The sequence below is a fragment of the Oncorhynchus kisutch genome, linkage group LG10 (genome assembly GCF_002021735.2).
Source record: "Oncorhynchus kisutch isolate 150728-3 linkage group LG10, Okis_V2, whole genome shotgun sequence".
NCBI lineage: Eukaryota > Metazoa > Chordata > Actinopteri > Salmoniformes > Salmonidae > Oncorhynchus > Oncorhynchus kisutch.
In genome coordinates this window covers 29672177-29689577 of record NC_034183.2, presented here as the reverse complement: position 1 = coordinate 29689577, position 17401 = coordinate 29672177, and the positions used below count along the sequence as shown (strand labels likewise).

At 43.8% G+C, this 17401-nt stretch overlaps 1 protein-coding gene across 4 annotated transcripts in view; it reads right to left on the bottom strand.

Moving 5' to 3' along the window:
• LOC109898024 (pre-mRNA 3'-end-processing factor FIP1) overlaps positions 1-17401 on the bottom strand; it is a 40290-nt gene that overhangs the window by 17475 nt on the left and 5414 nt on the right. For 3 of the 4 annotated variants that reach the window (XM_020492760.2, XM_031833511.1, XM_020492762.2), the window contains exons 6-10: positions 17160-17270; positions 16901-17028; positions 15194-15297; positions 12997-13099; positions 11061-11199 (exon numbers count right to left, since the gene is read on the bottom strand). In XM_020492760.2, coding sequence (XP_020348349.1) covers positions 11061-11199; positions 12997-13099; positions 15194-15297; positions 16901-17028; positions 17160-17270 — 585 coding nt within the window. The remainder of the gene's footprint in view (positions 1-11060; positions 11200-12996; positions 13100-15193; positions 15298-16900; positions 17029-17159; positions 17271-17401) is intronic. The other variant, XM_020492761.2, reaches the window with a different exon arrangement.

The window sequence follows — 17401 nt, the reverse complement described above, 5'->3', positions numbered from 1 at the left end:
GATTTGTAAAATTTCTGCCCTGCTAGAGCTGCCTCGGTCAACTGTAAGTGCTGTTATGGTTAAGTGGAAACGTCTAGGAGAAACAACGGATCAGACGCAAAGTGGTAGGCCACACAAGTTCACAGAACGGGACCGCAGAGTGATGAAGCGGTAGCACGTAAAAATCATCTGTCCTCGGTTACAACACTCACTAACGAGTTCCAAACTTCCTCTGGAAGCAACGTCAGCACAAAAACGGTTGGTAGGAAGCTTCATGAAATGGGTTTCCATGGCCGAGCAGCCACACACAAGCCTAAGATCACCATGCGCAATGCCAAGCTTCGGCTGGAGTGGTGTAAAGCTCGCCGCAATTGGAGCAGTGGAAACGCGTTCTCTGGAGTGATGAGTCACGCTTCACCATCTGGCAGTCCGACTGATGAATCTGGGTTTGGCAGATGCCAGGAGAACGCTACCTGCCTGAATTTATAGTGCCAACTGGAACACCGACTGCAAGCCAGGCCTAATCGCCCAACATCAGTGCCCGACCTCACGAATGCTCATGGCTGAATGGAAGCAAGTCCCTGCAGCAATGTTCCAACATCTAGTTGAAAGCCTTCCCAGAAGAGTGGAGGCTGTTATAGCAGCACAGGGGAGACCAACTCCATATTAATGCCCATGAGTTTGGAAAGAGATGTTCGTCGAGCAGGCGTCCACATACTTTTGGTCATGTAGTGTATCACTGCTCGAGGCCAACAACTGTACTACTCATCATGAGCCAATCTGTGTGCACACATGCAAGCAAGCAGACAGTAAAATAAGCTGCCACAACCACCACATTATCTTTTATTAGGCTTTATCGTATTTAGGAGATTTCTGTTTGAGGCAGAGAAACTTGAAAACAGGCATATCCTATATTGGGGAGGTGCCAGAATGTCAAAACAGAATCACACATCCCTCTAACATTCATAAAACCAGCCCCAGTCAAATGGCTGACTGCACTTGTAAATGAACCCACTATTTTATTCTAGAAGCTTTCATGTCTGGGAGTGACACACAAACTGCCCTTCAAAACACGCACACACAAACTCCTTTGAAGAGGCTAAAACACTAAACACACACACACACATCTGGGCACCATGCCTTTGTTTTTTCACAAAGACCCCTGTTATGAGTAAATTTCAGAAAAGTTTTCATTAACAGAAAAAAAAGCGTAAAGGGCTGAAAAAAAAGAAAGAAAAGTACGTTTGTGAAGTTTTAAAAGAGCATGCAGTAGCTCCCCTGCGTTGAGAGTGAAATGTAGAAGTGTCTTCCTTCCCTCTCACTGTGGAAACGGGCTGAACTGCTCACTATGGAGAACCAAAGCCTTTGATACCTCAGACACCTGGTAACTAAGGGGAGCCACACAGCTAGTAAGATCGCAAATGAACCTCCTCACAGAGAAAAATAGTCCTTCCTTGATGCAGGAGCATAGGACACTGAAAACAAATCTCTGGACATGGTGCCGTCTGCCTCTCCTGTTGCTGGTCTAGTTTCAGGCACTGCATTTATTGACAGAACAACCCTGAAGGCACAGTGCAATGGGTTTCACTAGAACCTGGAGGAAACTGAACCACACAAAAACACTCACGCGCACAAAGAAACACTGCCATGCAACAAAGCACTCAACTAAAAGCTTCACATGCATACATCCATAATACATAGAACATAACAAAATGCCCTAAAAACAAGTTGTTCAAATCTGTTTTCCAGTTTTATGCATATGCATCAGTAATGGGAGGATGAAGGATAAATGAAACACTATGTAATATAAAACTGATTAAACAACTCTAGTCTGGCTCCTCTCCTCCATCAATGGCATTGTGCTTTGCAGAATGTGCATAGACTTGTACATTGGACTCCAAAATCCCAGCCTTGTCTTGATTGTGCCCATTTAAAATCCATTAACTAACCCATTTAAATTCCAAAAGCTGTTGCTCAATGTCATTGAGCATACAGTACGAGTCAAAAGTTTGGACACCAACTCATTTAGTGGTTTTTATTTTTACATTGTAGAATAATAGTGAGGACATCAAAACTATGAAATGACACATAAGGAATCAAAAGTGTTAAACAAAACAAAATATAATTTTATATTTGAGATTCTTCAAAGTAGCCACCCTTTGCACAGTCTTGGCATTCTCTCAACCAGCTTCATGAGGTAGTCACCTGGAATGCATTTCAATTAACAGGTGTTCCTTGTTAAAAGTTAATTTGCGGAATTTCTTTCCTCGGTGTGTTTGAGCCAATTAGTTGTGTTGTGACAAGGTAGGGATGGTACAAAGAAGAGCTTTGACCAAATAGGGCTAAATCCAAATTATGGCAAGAACAGCTCAAATAAGCAAAGAGAATTGACAGTCCATCATTACTTTAAGACATGAAGGTCATTCAATCCAGAAAATTTCAAGAACTTTGAAAGTTTCTCCAAGTGCAGTCGCAAAAACCCATCAAGCACTATGGAAGTCTGGAAGATCCAGAGTTACCCCTGCTACAGAGGATACGTTCATTAAAGTTACCTGCCTCAGAAATTACAGCCCAAATAAATGCTTCAGAGTTCAAGTAACAGACACATCCCAACATCAACTGTTTAGAGGAGTCTGCGTGAATCAGGCCTTCTTGGTCAAATTGCTGCAAAGAAACCACTAGTAAAGGACACTAATAATAAGAAGAGACTTGCTTGTGCCAAGAAACACAAACAATGGACATTAGACCGGTGGAAATCTGTCCTTTGAGATTTTTGGTTCTAACCACCATGTCTTTGTGAGACGCAGAGTAGGTGAACGAATGATCTTCGTATCTGTGGTTCCAACCTTGATCACACCTCCTTTTCCATGCTTCGTGTGGGGGTGCTTTGCTGGTGACTGTCAGTGACTTATTTTGAATTCAAGGCACACTTAACCAGCATGGCTACCACAGCATTCTGCAGCGATACGCCATCCCATCTGGTTTGTGCTTAGTGGGACTATCATTTGTTTTTCAACAGGACAATGACCCAACACACCTTCAGGCTGTGTAAGGGCCATTTGACCAAGAAGGAGAGTGATGCAGTGCTGCAGCAGATGACCAGGCCTCCACAATCACCCGACCTCAAACCAATTGAGATGGTTTGGGATGAGTTGGACCGCAGAGTGAAGGGAAGAAAAAAAATAAAGAATTCAGCCAGCAAGTGCTCAGCATATGTGGGAACTCCTTCAAGACTGTTGGAAAACTATTCCAGGTGAAGCTGGTTGAGAGAATGCCAAGTGTGCAAAGCTGTCATCAAGGCAAAGGCTGGCTACTTTGAAAAATATAAAATATATATTTTGATGTGTTTACCACTTTTTTGGTTACTAAATGATTCCATATCCGTTATTTCATAGTTTTGATGTCTTCACTATTATTCACTACAATGTAGAAAATTGTTTAAAAAAAGCAACAACCTTGAATTAGGTTTGTCCAAACTTGACTGGTACTGTATTTCAATGGACCAATGCATTGGGCTTGCTCGCACGCACACAGTAAACACTCACACATGCCATATATGTTTGCGTGTGTAATTGTTCCTACCTGTCGTGATCTCAAAGCAAGCATTTGATTAGGGTTGAAGCTCCACGCTTGGCAGCGTATGAGAAAGATAATGGCTGAGGGCTAATTGCTGGTGATTGTGCTTGCGTGGCTCTCTCGCATGCTAACGTTTCAGAGTCATTATGCAGGAGGCTTTTAGATTGAACCGATATGCTCTACAGAATGCAGCCTACTGCTGCCCCACTCTATGGGCTCCCTGCATTCACAATGGTTAGCTAAATACACTACTTTGAACTGGCAGCACTAGCTTGTCAATGTTTCTTCCATTATTGATCTTGCCCTAAGTGAGTCACATTGACCTCCGCCCTAGCAGAATTAGCCAATCACTGATCCAAAAACTATTATGTTCCGACTACTGCATCAGTGTAGATATAGGCTGATACCACCCCAGCTAGCAATTCTAGGAAAATTGAACGTTTTTTGTAACGTTACCCATTATGGTCCCCTGATGTTTTATGGTTCAGTTTTCCGTTAGTTACGGGAACATTCTATGTATGTTAACAAACATCTCCCGTGAATCTATTTAGCATGTTTAGGCGTTAGAGTTATTTCCTTAATCCCAAACAGAATTAACCTAGAACGTGGTTACCATGTTCTCAGAATAAACAATATTCATATTCTACACACGTTTAATGTGACAATGCAAGAACATTCCTGTGTCCAGTTTTCTGAGGGTTAGGAGAATATTCCAACGTCACACCCAACATTTTTTATTTAACTAGGCAAGTCAGTTAAGAACAAATTCTTATTTTACAATGACGGCCTACACTACACAGAACATGGTTGCCAGAATATAATATATTACATGATCTCGACACGTTTCACGGGACATCGCAAGAACATTCCTGTGTCCAAGAACATTAAAAACATGGGACCATGTGATAATTCACTGCTTGTTCCCTAAAGACGTTTTTAGGACGTCGCCTGATGGTCCCAAAGAAACATCACCCCGTGTTACTGTTGCCAAGCCCATCAAGGACCTGATCCATTCAGAGCTCTGTGTCTGTTGGCAAGGTGAGGAACACCCACACACAATGCTTTCAATATACAGCATTTTCAACATACATATTTGACACAAATGATCACATTGTGCATGGTCATTTATAGTCATTACTATTCAACATGTTCTTACCTAGGACTTGGAACACACATGCTCTTGGTTCACGGCATTCCGATCATCCCGCTAGGCCTTGTCTGCTTGCTGTAAACTGTACCGCGTGATAGTAAACCCATGATGATGTGGGTTTATGTGTACAAATGCTTTTGCTGTACTGCATGATTGTACACATTGATTGGATTGTGGGTTCACTAAGGCGTTAGTTAAAGTTAGTTGACTATAACATTATGATGACAAAGATGTAGGCTATAAATGTGAACTGTGTGTGCGAGTGATCAGGGGTGTATTCATTCAGCCGATTCTGTTGCAAAACGTTTCTTAAACAGAAGCAAACGGAACGAAAATGGTGAGGGACCTACCTAATTTTGTCCCCCCCCACAAAAAAGAAGATAGTTTGTCCAATAGAAACTGGTTGGACGAATGACTCGACCCTAGATCAGCTAGATGCAGGCAAGTGTGTGCAATGCTGTACTGAATGTGTCGCCGTCTGTCACCTTAATTACTCCAATATCTCTCGACCTGTGCACCTAAGTTATAAACGTTCATTTGTAGGCTAGGTTGCAGCAACCGCATGATGGTTATAGGGCAAATCAGAGTATCATGTAGTAGCCTAAACGTATTAATGTTACGTTGACCTGGGTGAATGAAATATGAATGACAGACATCCAATAAGCTGTAATAGAAAAAAAAAAAAAAAAAAAATGTCCTCTCTAATCTTAATACGGCACTGACCGGCATGGCTGTTGGTCACATGTGTTTGTCCGTTATTCCAAAACACTGGACTACAAGTGTGAATCCTTAGCCTAGGGTTAACAAGTGCTTGTGTAAACACAGGATTGAATCATATCACAAGAACAAATCGTACTACACTGGCTCCAACACCGACACTCGTCGGAGGTGTTAGGGCTTGCAAACTATTACAGACTACAGAAGGGAAGCACAGCCGAGGGCCTACCAGACGAACAAAATAATTTCTATGCTCGCTTCGAGGCAAGTAACACTGAAGCATCCATGAGCGCATCAGCTGTTCCGGACGACTGTGTGATCACGCTCTCCGCAGCCGATGTAAGACCTTTAAAAAAGGTCAACATTCACAAGGCCGCAGGGCCAGATGGATTACCAAGGCGTGTACACCGAGCATGCACAGATCATCTGGCAAGCGTCTTCAATCTCTCCTTGTCTGAGTCCGTAATACCAACAGGTTTCAAGCAGACCACCACAGACCCTGTGCCCAAGAACACTAAGGTGACCTGCCTAAATAACTACCGACCCGTAGCACTCACGCCATGAAATGCTTTGAAAGGCTGGTTATGGCTCACATCTACACCATTATCCCAGAAATCCTAGACCCAGTCCAAATTGCATACATTACAAACAGAGCCACAGATGATGCAATCTATATTGCACTCCACACTGCCCTGTCCCACCTGGACAAAAGGAACACATACAGTTGAAGTCGGGAGTTTACTTACACTTAGGTCATTAAAACTCATTAAAACTCATTTTTCAACTCATTTTTCAACCACTTCACAATTTCTTGTTAACAAACTATAGTTTTGGCAAGTCGGGATTGGACATCTACTTTGTGCATTTTCCAACAATTGTTGACAGATTATTTCACTGTATCACAATTCCAGTGGGTCAGAAGTTTACATACACTAAGTTGACTGTGCCTTTAAACAGCTTGGAAAATTCCAGAAAATGATGTCATGGCTTTAGAAGCTTCTGATAGGCTAATTGACATCATTTGAGTCAATTGGAGGTGTACCTGTGGATGTATTTCAAGGCCTACCTTCAAACTCAGTGCCTCTTTGCTTGACATCATGGGAGAAATAAAAAATCTGAAAAACAATTGGAGACCTCCACAAGTCTGGTTTATCCTTGGAGCAATTTCCAAATGCCAGAAGGTTCCAGGTTCATCTGTTCAAACAATAGTACACAAGTATAAACATCATGGGACCATGCAGCCGTCATACTGCTCAGGAAGGAGACACGTTCTGTCTCCTAGAAATGAACGTACTTCGGTGCGAAAAATGCAAATCAATCCCAGAACAACAGCAAAGAACCTTGTGAAGATGCTGGAGGAAACAGGTAGAAAAGTATCTATATCCACAGTAAAGTGAGTCCTATAATCGACATAACCTGAAAGGCCACTCAGCAAGGGAGAAGCCACTGCTCCAAAAACACCATAAAAAAAGCCAGCCTATGGTTTCAACTGCACATGGGGACAAAGATCGTACTCTTTAGAGAAATGTCCTCTGGTCAGATGAAACAAAAATAGAACGGTTTGCCCATAATGAACATCGTTATGTTAGGACGAAAAAGGGGGAGGCTTGCAAGCCGAAGAACATCATCCCAACCGTGAAGCATGGGGGTGCCAGCATCATGTTGTGGGGGTGCTTTACTACAGAAGGGACTGGTGCACTTCATAAAATAGATGGCATCATTAGGGAGGAAAATTAGGTGGATATATTGAAGCAACATCTCAAGACATCAGTCAGGAAGTTAAAGCTTGGTCGCAAATGGGTCTTCCAAATGGACAATGACCCCAAGCATACTTCCAAAGTTGCGGCAAAACGGCTTAAGGACAACAAAGTCAAGGTATTGGAGTGGCCATCACAAAGCCCTGACCTTAATCCTATAGAAAGTTTGTGGGCAGAACTGAAAAAGCGTATGTGAGCAAGGAGGCCTACAAACCTGACTCAGTTACACCAGATCTGTCAGAAGGAAGGGGCCCAAAATTCACCCAACTTATTGTGGGAAGCTTGTGGAAGGCTACCCGAAACATTTGACCCATGTTAAACAATTTAAAGGCAATGCTACCAAATACTAATTGAGTGTAGTGACATGAATCATTCTATTATTCTGACATTTCACATTCTTGAAATAAAGTGGTGATCCTAACTGACCTAAGACAGGGATTTTTTACTAGGATTAAATGTCAAGAATTGTGAAAAACTGAGTTTAAATGTATTTGGCTAAGGTGTAAGTAAACTTCAACTGTATGTGAGAATGCTATTCCTTGACTACAGCTCCGCATTCAAAACCATAGTGCCCTCAAAGCTCATCACTAAGCTAAGGACCCTGGGACTAAATACCTCCCTCTGCAACTGGATCCTGGACTTCCTGATGGCCCACAGGTGGTAAGGGTAGGTAACAACACATCCGCCACGCTGCTCGTCAACACTGGGGCCCCTCAGGGGTGCGTGCTCAGTCCACTCCTGTACTCAATGTTCACTCTAACTGCACAACCAGGCACGACTCCAACACCATCATTAAGTTTTCTGATAATACAACAGTGTTAGGCCTGATCACCGACAACAATGAGACAGTCTACAGGGATGAGGTCAAGGACAACAACCTCTCCCTCAACGTGATCAAGACAAAGGAGAGGATTGTGGACTACAGGAAAAGAGCACGCCCCATTCTCTTCGACGGGGGTGTAGTGGAGCAGGTTGAGAGCGTCAAGAGCGTCCACAACACCAACAAACTGTCATCCCCATCAGGAGACTGAAAAGATTTGGCATGGGCAACTGTCCTCAGATCCTTAAAATGTTTTACAGCTGCACCATCAAGAGCATCCTGACAGGTTGCATTACTGCCTGTTATGGCAACTGCTCAGCCTCCGATCGCAAGGCACTAGAGAGGGTAGGGCGTACGGCCCAGTACATCACTGGGGCCAAGCTTCCTGCCATCCAGAACCTCTATACCAGGCGGTGTCAGAGGAAGGCCTTAAAAGTTGTCAAAGACTCCAGCCACCCTAGTCATAGACCGTTCTCTCTGCTACCACACGGCAAACGGTACCGGAGTGCCAAGTCTAGGTCCAAGACGCTTCTAAAAAGCTTCTACCCCCTAGCCATAGGACTCCTGAACAGTTAATGAAATGGCTACCGAGACTATTTGCATTGCCCCCCACCCTCTTCTATAGTGCTGCTACTCTGTTATTATCTATGCATTGTCACTTTAATAACTCTACCTACATGTACATATCACCTCAATTACCTTGACACCGGTAGCCCTGTATATAGCCACGCTATTGTTGTTTTACTGCTGCTCTTTAATTATTTGTTACTCTTATCTCTTACTTTGGGGGGGGGGGGGGGGGGTATTTTCTTAAAACTGCATTGTTGGTGAGGGCTTATAAGTAAGCATTTCACTGTAAGGTCTACACCTGATATATTTGGCGCATGTGACAAATACAATTTGATGATAAGTTAACCCAAGGCCAGTGTAGACCGGGGCTAAGAACAACGCATTGTGAAAAGGCTTATTTTATGTTAAAAACACTGTTTGGTTGTGTGTGGATATCCATTACCTTGCCAACAGACAAAGAGATGTAAATAGATCCAACCAGAGTCTTGATGGGCTCGGCAACAGTAACAAGGTGTGGTGTGGAACGTTTTCTTTGAAACCATCAGGCTTCTTTAGGAACGTCCTCGGAACAAGCTGGGTATCTAGACAATGACGGAACATCCTGTTTTAAAATGTAATTGGACACCGAAATGTTTTTGTAACATTCCCATGAAAAGTGTCTAGAACATTAATATCTTATATTCTGAAAACATGTTCTATGTGCGTTTGGTGTCATGTTGATTAAATATTGTCCTAACCCGTAAAAAAAAACAGACACATTAACATTCTTGCATCATCCCATGAAATGTGTCTAGAACATGAATATACTGAGAACATGATAACCACGTTCTGGGTAAATTCAGTTTAACATTAAATGGAACGGTCTCTTGGAAACAGTCCTTGCACATCACCAGAACATTCCTATGAAAACGTTAGGTAATGACGTAAGGAACGTTTGTTGTTTGTTGAGACTATAACAGACCCACAAACCTGCTCTACAGACACAGATAACATTTATTTTACAGGGATAGTGTCAGTACAGGTGTCAAACTACCCACACTGTATCTGCCAAATTACACTGATAAGTACAAGAAGTACTACACTAGAGCTCCAGACAACATCCCTTAGAGCTTCACTACACAAACTGGCCTGCAACGACAACCCTGCACTAAAACGTGTCCCCATCATGCAATAATACTAGACCGCTAATGTGACCCTACTGCACCAAGAATAACAAAGCCCCCTCTCTCTCCCTCTTTCCATGGTTGGTCTGTTCAGCACATTTCTTGTGCCACAATCTGCTGGCTCTGCACTTTTTATTTTTTCCAGGAGCTATTTTTATCACGTTGTACATTTGCATCACAAAAGGAGGCAGGGCCTGTAACTTAATGGAGGAGGAGTGGCACAGATCTTTTAAAAAAAACACTTCAAAGCCAGGGTCACCAGGATTTTTGCTATTTTCGTTGTATTAGGAGTTTTGGCACGCATTGAACAACAGGCGGTATGGAGCTCATTGAATGTAGGGTGTGCTGGGGGTGTGTGAGGGGTGAGTAGGGGGCCTGCTATTTTGAAATCTTTGAAGATGAAGCGGTGGCAGCCTGCGATCAGCTGTGAGCTCAGGCCAGAGGGTCCTTCCTGCCTTCTGCCTCATATTCATCAGGAGATGAGGAGGAAGTCAGGCAAACTGACAGACACCCACCTGGACAGAATTACACACACCTGGGGGAAAAGACACTCACCCAGAGAGGGCAGACACATGCGCACACAAACATTTATGTTATGTTAACCCACCTCCAACTCTCAACCCTGTCCTTCAACATGCAGTGTTATTTATTATCACTTATGGTGCAGCTTCAAACAATTCCTCCAGGATTGGCATGGTGAACGTATCAGTCATTTATACAGCTGGATGCTCCATGATGCATGGCGGGTTAAAACAAGCCTTTCCTTCAAGGGTTCTCAGCATGGGATTTACACCTGCAACTCTGGGTTATACTGTAATCTGTTCACCCAAACCCCTCAGCTGTACTAATGATGCATCAACACATACACAGACAGAGCGAGTGAGAAAAATAGAGAAAAATTGTGGCTACTCACACTAATTAATCACAGTGGGACGAGAGAGAGAGAAAGACAGAAAGAGAGAGCAATAAAGATAGAAAAAGAGAAAGCGAGAATGAGAGAGCCAGAGGGAGAGAAAGAAAGAGCAAGTGAGAGAATGAGAGAGAGAAAAACAGAGATCGAAAAAGAGAGAAATTGTGGCCACTAACACTAATTAATCACAGTGGGAAATGTCATAGTTGAACGTCATCTTCCCATGACCCCAGGGAGCCAACACGCCGTGGCGTCACGAGAGTGACCCTCACCAGTCTGTCTGACCTCCAAGCAATGTCTTTATGCAATCCTTAACCTTATCCTCTACATTCCATAACTGTGCTGCTGATCAGAGGACACCCAGAAAGGGAGCAGTGTTTGTGCGCTAGTGTGCGTTTGTGGGGCTGAGGTCACTTACGTGGTGGAGGAATGAGTGGAGGGGCGGAGCTGACATTGTGGGGTGGAGGCGGGAAAGGAGGCGGGGGGATGTTGGGAGGAAAAAAGGGGGGCATCTTAGTGGGAGTAGGCTCAGCATCAGAGGGAGGTTCAGAAAGCACCTGCAATGCATGCACCCACACACACGTACATACAAAAACAAAGCTCAGACTAGGTAGGTACATTTACCAGCTTAATGCAAGGAGGAAAGATAGGGGGTGTTTCTCACTATGTATACTGCCGTGAACATGCAAATTGCAGTACAGGAGGGTCGGAGCATGAGTCTAAATCAAAGTATGTGAAACGGAGCACGGGGAGGGGGCACTTCTCGGACGATAATTCTGTTAGTACATACACTACATGATCAAAAGTATGTGGACAACTGCTTGTCAAACATCTCATTACAACAAAATCTTGGGCATTAATATAGAGTTGGTCCCCCCTTTGCTCCAATAACAGCCTCCACTCTTCTGGGAAGGCTTTCCACTAGATGTTGGAACATTGTTCCGGGGACTTGCTTCCATTCAGCCACAAGAGCATTAGTGAGGTCGGGCACTGATGTTAGGCGATTATGCCTGGCTCACGGTTCCAATTCATCCCAAAGGTGTTCGATGGGATTGAGGTCAGGGTTCTGTGCAGATCAGTCAAGTTCTTCCACATTGATCTCGACAAAATATTTCTGTATGGTCCTCGCTTTGTGCACGGAGGCATTGTCTTGCTGAAACAGGAAAAGGTCCTTCCCCAAACTGTTGCCACAAAGTTGGAAGCACAGAATCATCTAGAATGTCATTGTATGCTGTAGCGTTAAGATTTCCCTTCACTGGAACTCGGTAGTGGACCTCTGTAGTGAGTGTTGCAACCGAGGACAGACTATTTTTTACACGCTACGCACTTAAGCACTCGGCAGTCCTGTTCTGTGAGCTTGTTGATGCTCCTAGATGTTTCCACTTCACAATAACAGCACTTACTTTTTAACCGGGGCAGATCAAGAAGTGAAGAAATTTGACAAACTGAGTTGTTGGGAAGGTGGCTTCCTATGACGGTGCCACATTGAAAGTCAGAGTTCTTCAGTAAGGCCATTCTACTGCCAACATTTGTCTCTGGATATTGCATGGCTGTGTGCTCGATTTTATACGCCTGTCAGCAACGGGTGTGGCTGAAATAGCCGAATCCACTAATTTGAAGGGGTGTTCACATACTTTTGGTGATGGTGTGTTTTGAAGCATGCATCGATGCAAGCTTCAGAGAGTATGCACAGGAATATGACCCAACCGTGTAAAAAAACAACAGAACATTTCTTGAAAACAATGTCGGCCATTATTTGATCTGACACAAGAGATGTTGCCCATTCAACTAATATGTTGCCTGACTACAATATTTTATCTTGGTACTTTAAATACATACCGTGTCCATTTGTGGCCAGTTTACCTGCCTACAATACCCACTGTCAAAGCACATAGAAATGTAATATGGCTAACAACTTAGAATTAGTAGCCATCTACCCACAAATAGACAGCTAAGCCATATACCTAGCATAACACTTGTTTTTCCGTCGTTTTTACCTGTTAAACTAGCTGGCTAGCTAGATTATTACGATTCCCATACAGCTAACTCATGAGTATGAAGTAAAACATTTGCTTAGTGTATAAACTTGTTTGGTCTCGATTGCCATTGTCCTGGCTGGAAGAAGGTTCAATGAATGGGGAGGTGCAGGGTGAGGTAATACAGTAGAGGGAAGTGAGAGTGCTTCTCAAATCAATATTTTATGTGTTCTCCACACTTGTCCTCACAAGAATGTACTCAAGAGAACGCCCTCGGAGAATGGACTTGAGCATGAGAGTGCGACGCACGGTAGTATGCATATTGAGAAACACCCAGGGTGTATTTTAGAATATCACATTAAAACAGACACACATTACCTGGATGTTATTTCCTTCTATATTGTGACGTCTTCGTCCCTCTACCCGGCTGATGGTACCAGTTTGTCCCCCAATAACATCAATGGTGCCGCTCGGCTTTCTACTGACCAGCGCAGAACACAGAGTAAACATACAGAATACATAATACAACTGGTATCTGTGCATGGAGCAGGTATAACAAGTAAGCATATTTAGGCATATCTCTTGTTTTTGTCAAGTTATAAAATGCAGATACATTTCAGGATGTGACCTGGGTATGGCCTTTTGCCTTCAAATTTCATAAACTACAGATGTAGAAGACTTATATAATGCCTGTGACCCCATCACCATCCTCCAGGTCCATTAATTCATGACCTTCCTTATCTGGGTCATCCTCTCACTGCACTCTGCTAACAACACTTCCCCAAAACAACCACCGTCCCCAAACACAGATGGGACACTAACCCCTTTCTGTCACTAGGACTTAATCTAAAGTAAACATTACAAGAGGAAAGCATAAAAACTGCATCAAGCAGCAGCCCGATGTGATGCTAAGAGCTACAGGCTCACTAATGCCCCCTCTCTCTGGCCCCCTTTCTGGCCCTCTCTCTGGCCCCCTCTCTGGCCCCCTCTCTGGCCCTCTCTCTGGCCCTCTCTCTGGCCCTCTCTCTGGCCCTCTCTCTGGCCCTCTCTCTGGCCCCCTCTCTGGCCCCCTCTCTGGCCCCCTCTCTGGCCCCCTCTCTGGCCCCCTCTCTGGCCCTCTCTCTGGCCCCCTCTCTGGCCCCCTCTCTGGCCCTCTCTCTGGCCCTCTCTCTGGCCCCCTCTCTGGCCCTCTCTCTGGCCCTCTCTCTGGCCTCTAAAAACACCAGAATATCAGATAAATAGAAAACAAAGCAGCTTAGCCCCGGAAGCTGACACACACATCGCAACTTAAAATGACAGTTTTATGTAACAAGAAAGGTCTACAATAACCCCATTCCACCAACAGCCCCCCTTAGTCTGGACACAGTCATCTAGAGAATGTGGAAAGAATACAATATGTGCTCCTTCAACCAAGCATCAAGTTTCCACTTTCTCCCTTCTGGAGCTGCCAGCGTTCTCACAGCTCAATAGAGTGAGAGATGGTCTGTAGTGTAGTGTGGGACCTCGTTTAACACTTTATCATTTGCACAATGCCGTGTGCATTTGTCATACTCTGACTTCCTGCTTTCCCCCTGGCTGAATAATGCTCAGAATCATATGACCTCCACTGGGGGAACCTTGCTGAGGGAGCGAGGAGGAGGAGGGGGCCTTATATAGAGACAGACCTTTAATTAAGGGGCCCATCTTAGTCACCCTTGTCCCCCTGTCTGTAGTCTGGACCAACCTGACATGAGCCATGCTAAAACTCACAATAGACAGGATTGGAGGAAGCAAGTGAGCGAGAGGGTAGCTGAGGGGAGAGGGAAAGAGTCAGAGCTAGAATGAGAGAGCGTGTGTGAAAGAGAGGACAGCTAGAGTGAAAGAGCATGTGAAAGAGAGAGAGACAGCTAGAGTGAGAGAGGGCGAGAGAGAGGGAGGGAGAGGAGGGGCGGGTGTGTGTTTGTAAAAGTCCATCACTCCTCCTTGAGGCGTAGAGCACCTGGTCCCTGAGTGGAACCAGAATGAGCCCATGGGGCTGAGAGGAGTATTTACTAACAGTCTGCTAATGCCTGCTACTACGGGCCCAAGCCCGTAAATGATTGGCCGCTGTAATTGAGCAGTCAAATTCCATGGCCTCTGTCTTCACACGGTAAAAGAACCCCCCCCCCCGCAGGGCTAAGCCTGCCCCAAAGCTAAACAACGCTTCACAGGTGGCCATTAACAGGAACGTGACGGGAGGTGGTGCACATCAGGATTTCATTAGAGAGGGAACAGAGCACTTTAACTAAGCAACGCTCGCAGCACCTCTACCTTTATTTCAAACCACTTAATAGTTAAGTGACTTAGCATACCTTCCATGACTTGTAACATTTCAGGATGTAACATTGTGTTTGGTAAGAACATTACCTCAGACACAGGTACCACTGACCAATACAAACTTGACTCATTGACTGCCAGGTCGCAGTTGTAAATGAGAACTTGTTCTCAACTGGCCTACCTGGTTAAATCAAGGTGAAATAAAAGTATATATATAAACAAATTGACCACCTTGATGGGGTCCAGGTGACACTGACCAGTGATCGACCGGGGTACCTACCTGGAGGAGCCTGAATTGTAGTGGTTGCTGGGGGAGGAATAGTCAGACCTAAAGCAGGAAAGGGCCCCATCCCTATCACCATGGGCTGAACGTCCCTGGTGGACCTAAGAGGAAGAGCAACTCACTCACACAGCCTCAACAATGTCAAAGCCTGAGAATGTTTCTTAAAATGGGAACAATTCTTGCACTTATACTGTGATAATCTGTAATATTATATATACAGTGCCTTCAGAAAGTGTTCACACCCCTTGGCTTTTTCCACATGTTGCTGTGTTACAAAGTGGGATTAAATGGATTGAATTGTATAATTTATTTTATTAATAGAAAATAAACCACTAATATATCTTGATTAGATAAATATTCAACCCTGAGTCAATACATGTTAAAATCACCATTGGCAGCGATTACAGCTGCGAGTCTTTCTGGGTAAGTCTAAGAACATAGCACACCTCAATTTTATAATATTTGCACATTATAAAAAAAATATTAAAACTATGTCAAGTTGGTTGTTGATCATTGCTAGACATGGCCCTTTTCAAGTCTTGCCATAGATTTCCAAGCCGATTTAAGTCAAAACTAGGCCACTTCGGAACATTCAATGTCGTCTTGGTAAGAAATTCCAGTGTATATTTGACCTTGTGTTTAAGGTAATTGTCCTGCTGAAAGGTGAACTTGTCTCCCAGTGTCTGCTGGAAAGCAGACTGAACCAAGCAGACTGTTTTCCTCTAAGGTTTTGCCTGTGCTTAGTCTATTCCATATTTTTTAAATCCCCCCAAAAATCTCCCTAGTCCTTGTCGATGACAAGCATACCCATAACATGATGCAGCCACCACCATGCTTGAAAATATGAAGAGTGATACTCAGTGACGTATTGTGTCAGATTTACCCCAAACATAATGCTCTGTATTCAGGACAAAAAGTAACATTTATTTGCCAAACGTTTTGCAGTATTTGCTTTGGAATTTCTCTTATTCTTTACAGGCTTCCTTCTTTTCACTCAGTAATTTATGCTAGTATTGTGGAGTAACTACAATGTTGTTGATCCATCCTCAGACTCCTATCAAAGCCATTAAACTCAGTAACTGTTTTAAATTCACCATTGGCCTCATTGTGAAATCCCTGAGCAGTTTCCTTCCTCTCCGGCAACTGAGTGTATTGATACACCATCCAAAGTGTAATTAATAACGGCACCATGCTCAAAGGGAAAATCAATGTCAACTTTTTTTATTTTATTTGACCCATCTAACAATAGGTGCCCTTCTTTGCGCAGCATTGGAAAACCTCCCTGGACTTTGTGGTTGAACCTGTACTTGAAATTCACTGCCCGACTGAGGGATCTTACAGATAATTGTATGTGTGGGGTACAGAGATGGGGTAGTCTTTTAAAAATCATGTAGGAGACTATTATTGAACACAACATGAGTCCACGCAACTTATTCTATGACTTAGCACATTTTTACTCCTGAACTTATTTTAGGCCATTACAAAAAAGGGTTGAATACTTATTGACTCAAGACATTTCAGCTTTTAATTTTAAATTTATTTGTAAACATTTCTAAAAACAAAATTCCACTTTGGCATTATGGGGTATCGTGTGTAGATTGTGTGTCCATTTTAAATTCCGGCTGTAACACAATTTTTTGGGGAAAAAGCCAAGGGGTGTGAATACTTTCTCAAGGCACTGTATGTTCAAAAGTAATGTCTTACCATGATTTTAGTGGCTGAAGCATGGTTCATGCCCTCATACCCCATGCGTAGTCTCCTCTGTTTCTCACAGTAGGTCTTCCAGGTGTCCTCGTTAAAGCCATAGTTAAAGTAGTCTGAGAGGTCCGAACCTAAACACAAACATAACTGAAAGCTGAACAGACCGCGTCACAGACCAGTCATCAGCCAGACCTGAGTTCACACCTGCACAGAACACGCACAAAGACATAACCTCACACCAACCAACACACACCCCCCTTACCAGGCTTTCTCCACGGCTTTTCTTCAAAAGACTCAATGTCGACCTCCAACACAGGGATTCCGTTAACACTGCCCAGTGCATCCAGGTCCACTCCTTTGGCTTTGGGGCCAACTGCACCGGAAACAACAGGACACAGTCCATGATACATTCACTTCACACTCTTACCACTACCATGAATGTGGGTGTGGATGAGTTCCTACGCATGCAGTGACCATAATTCACACTCAAACCGGTGCGCCTGG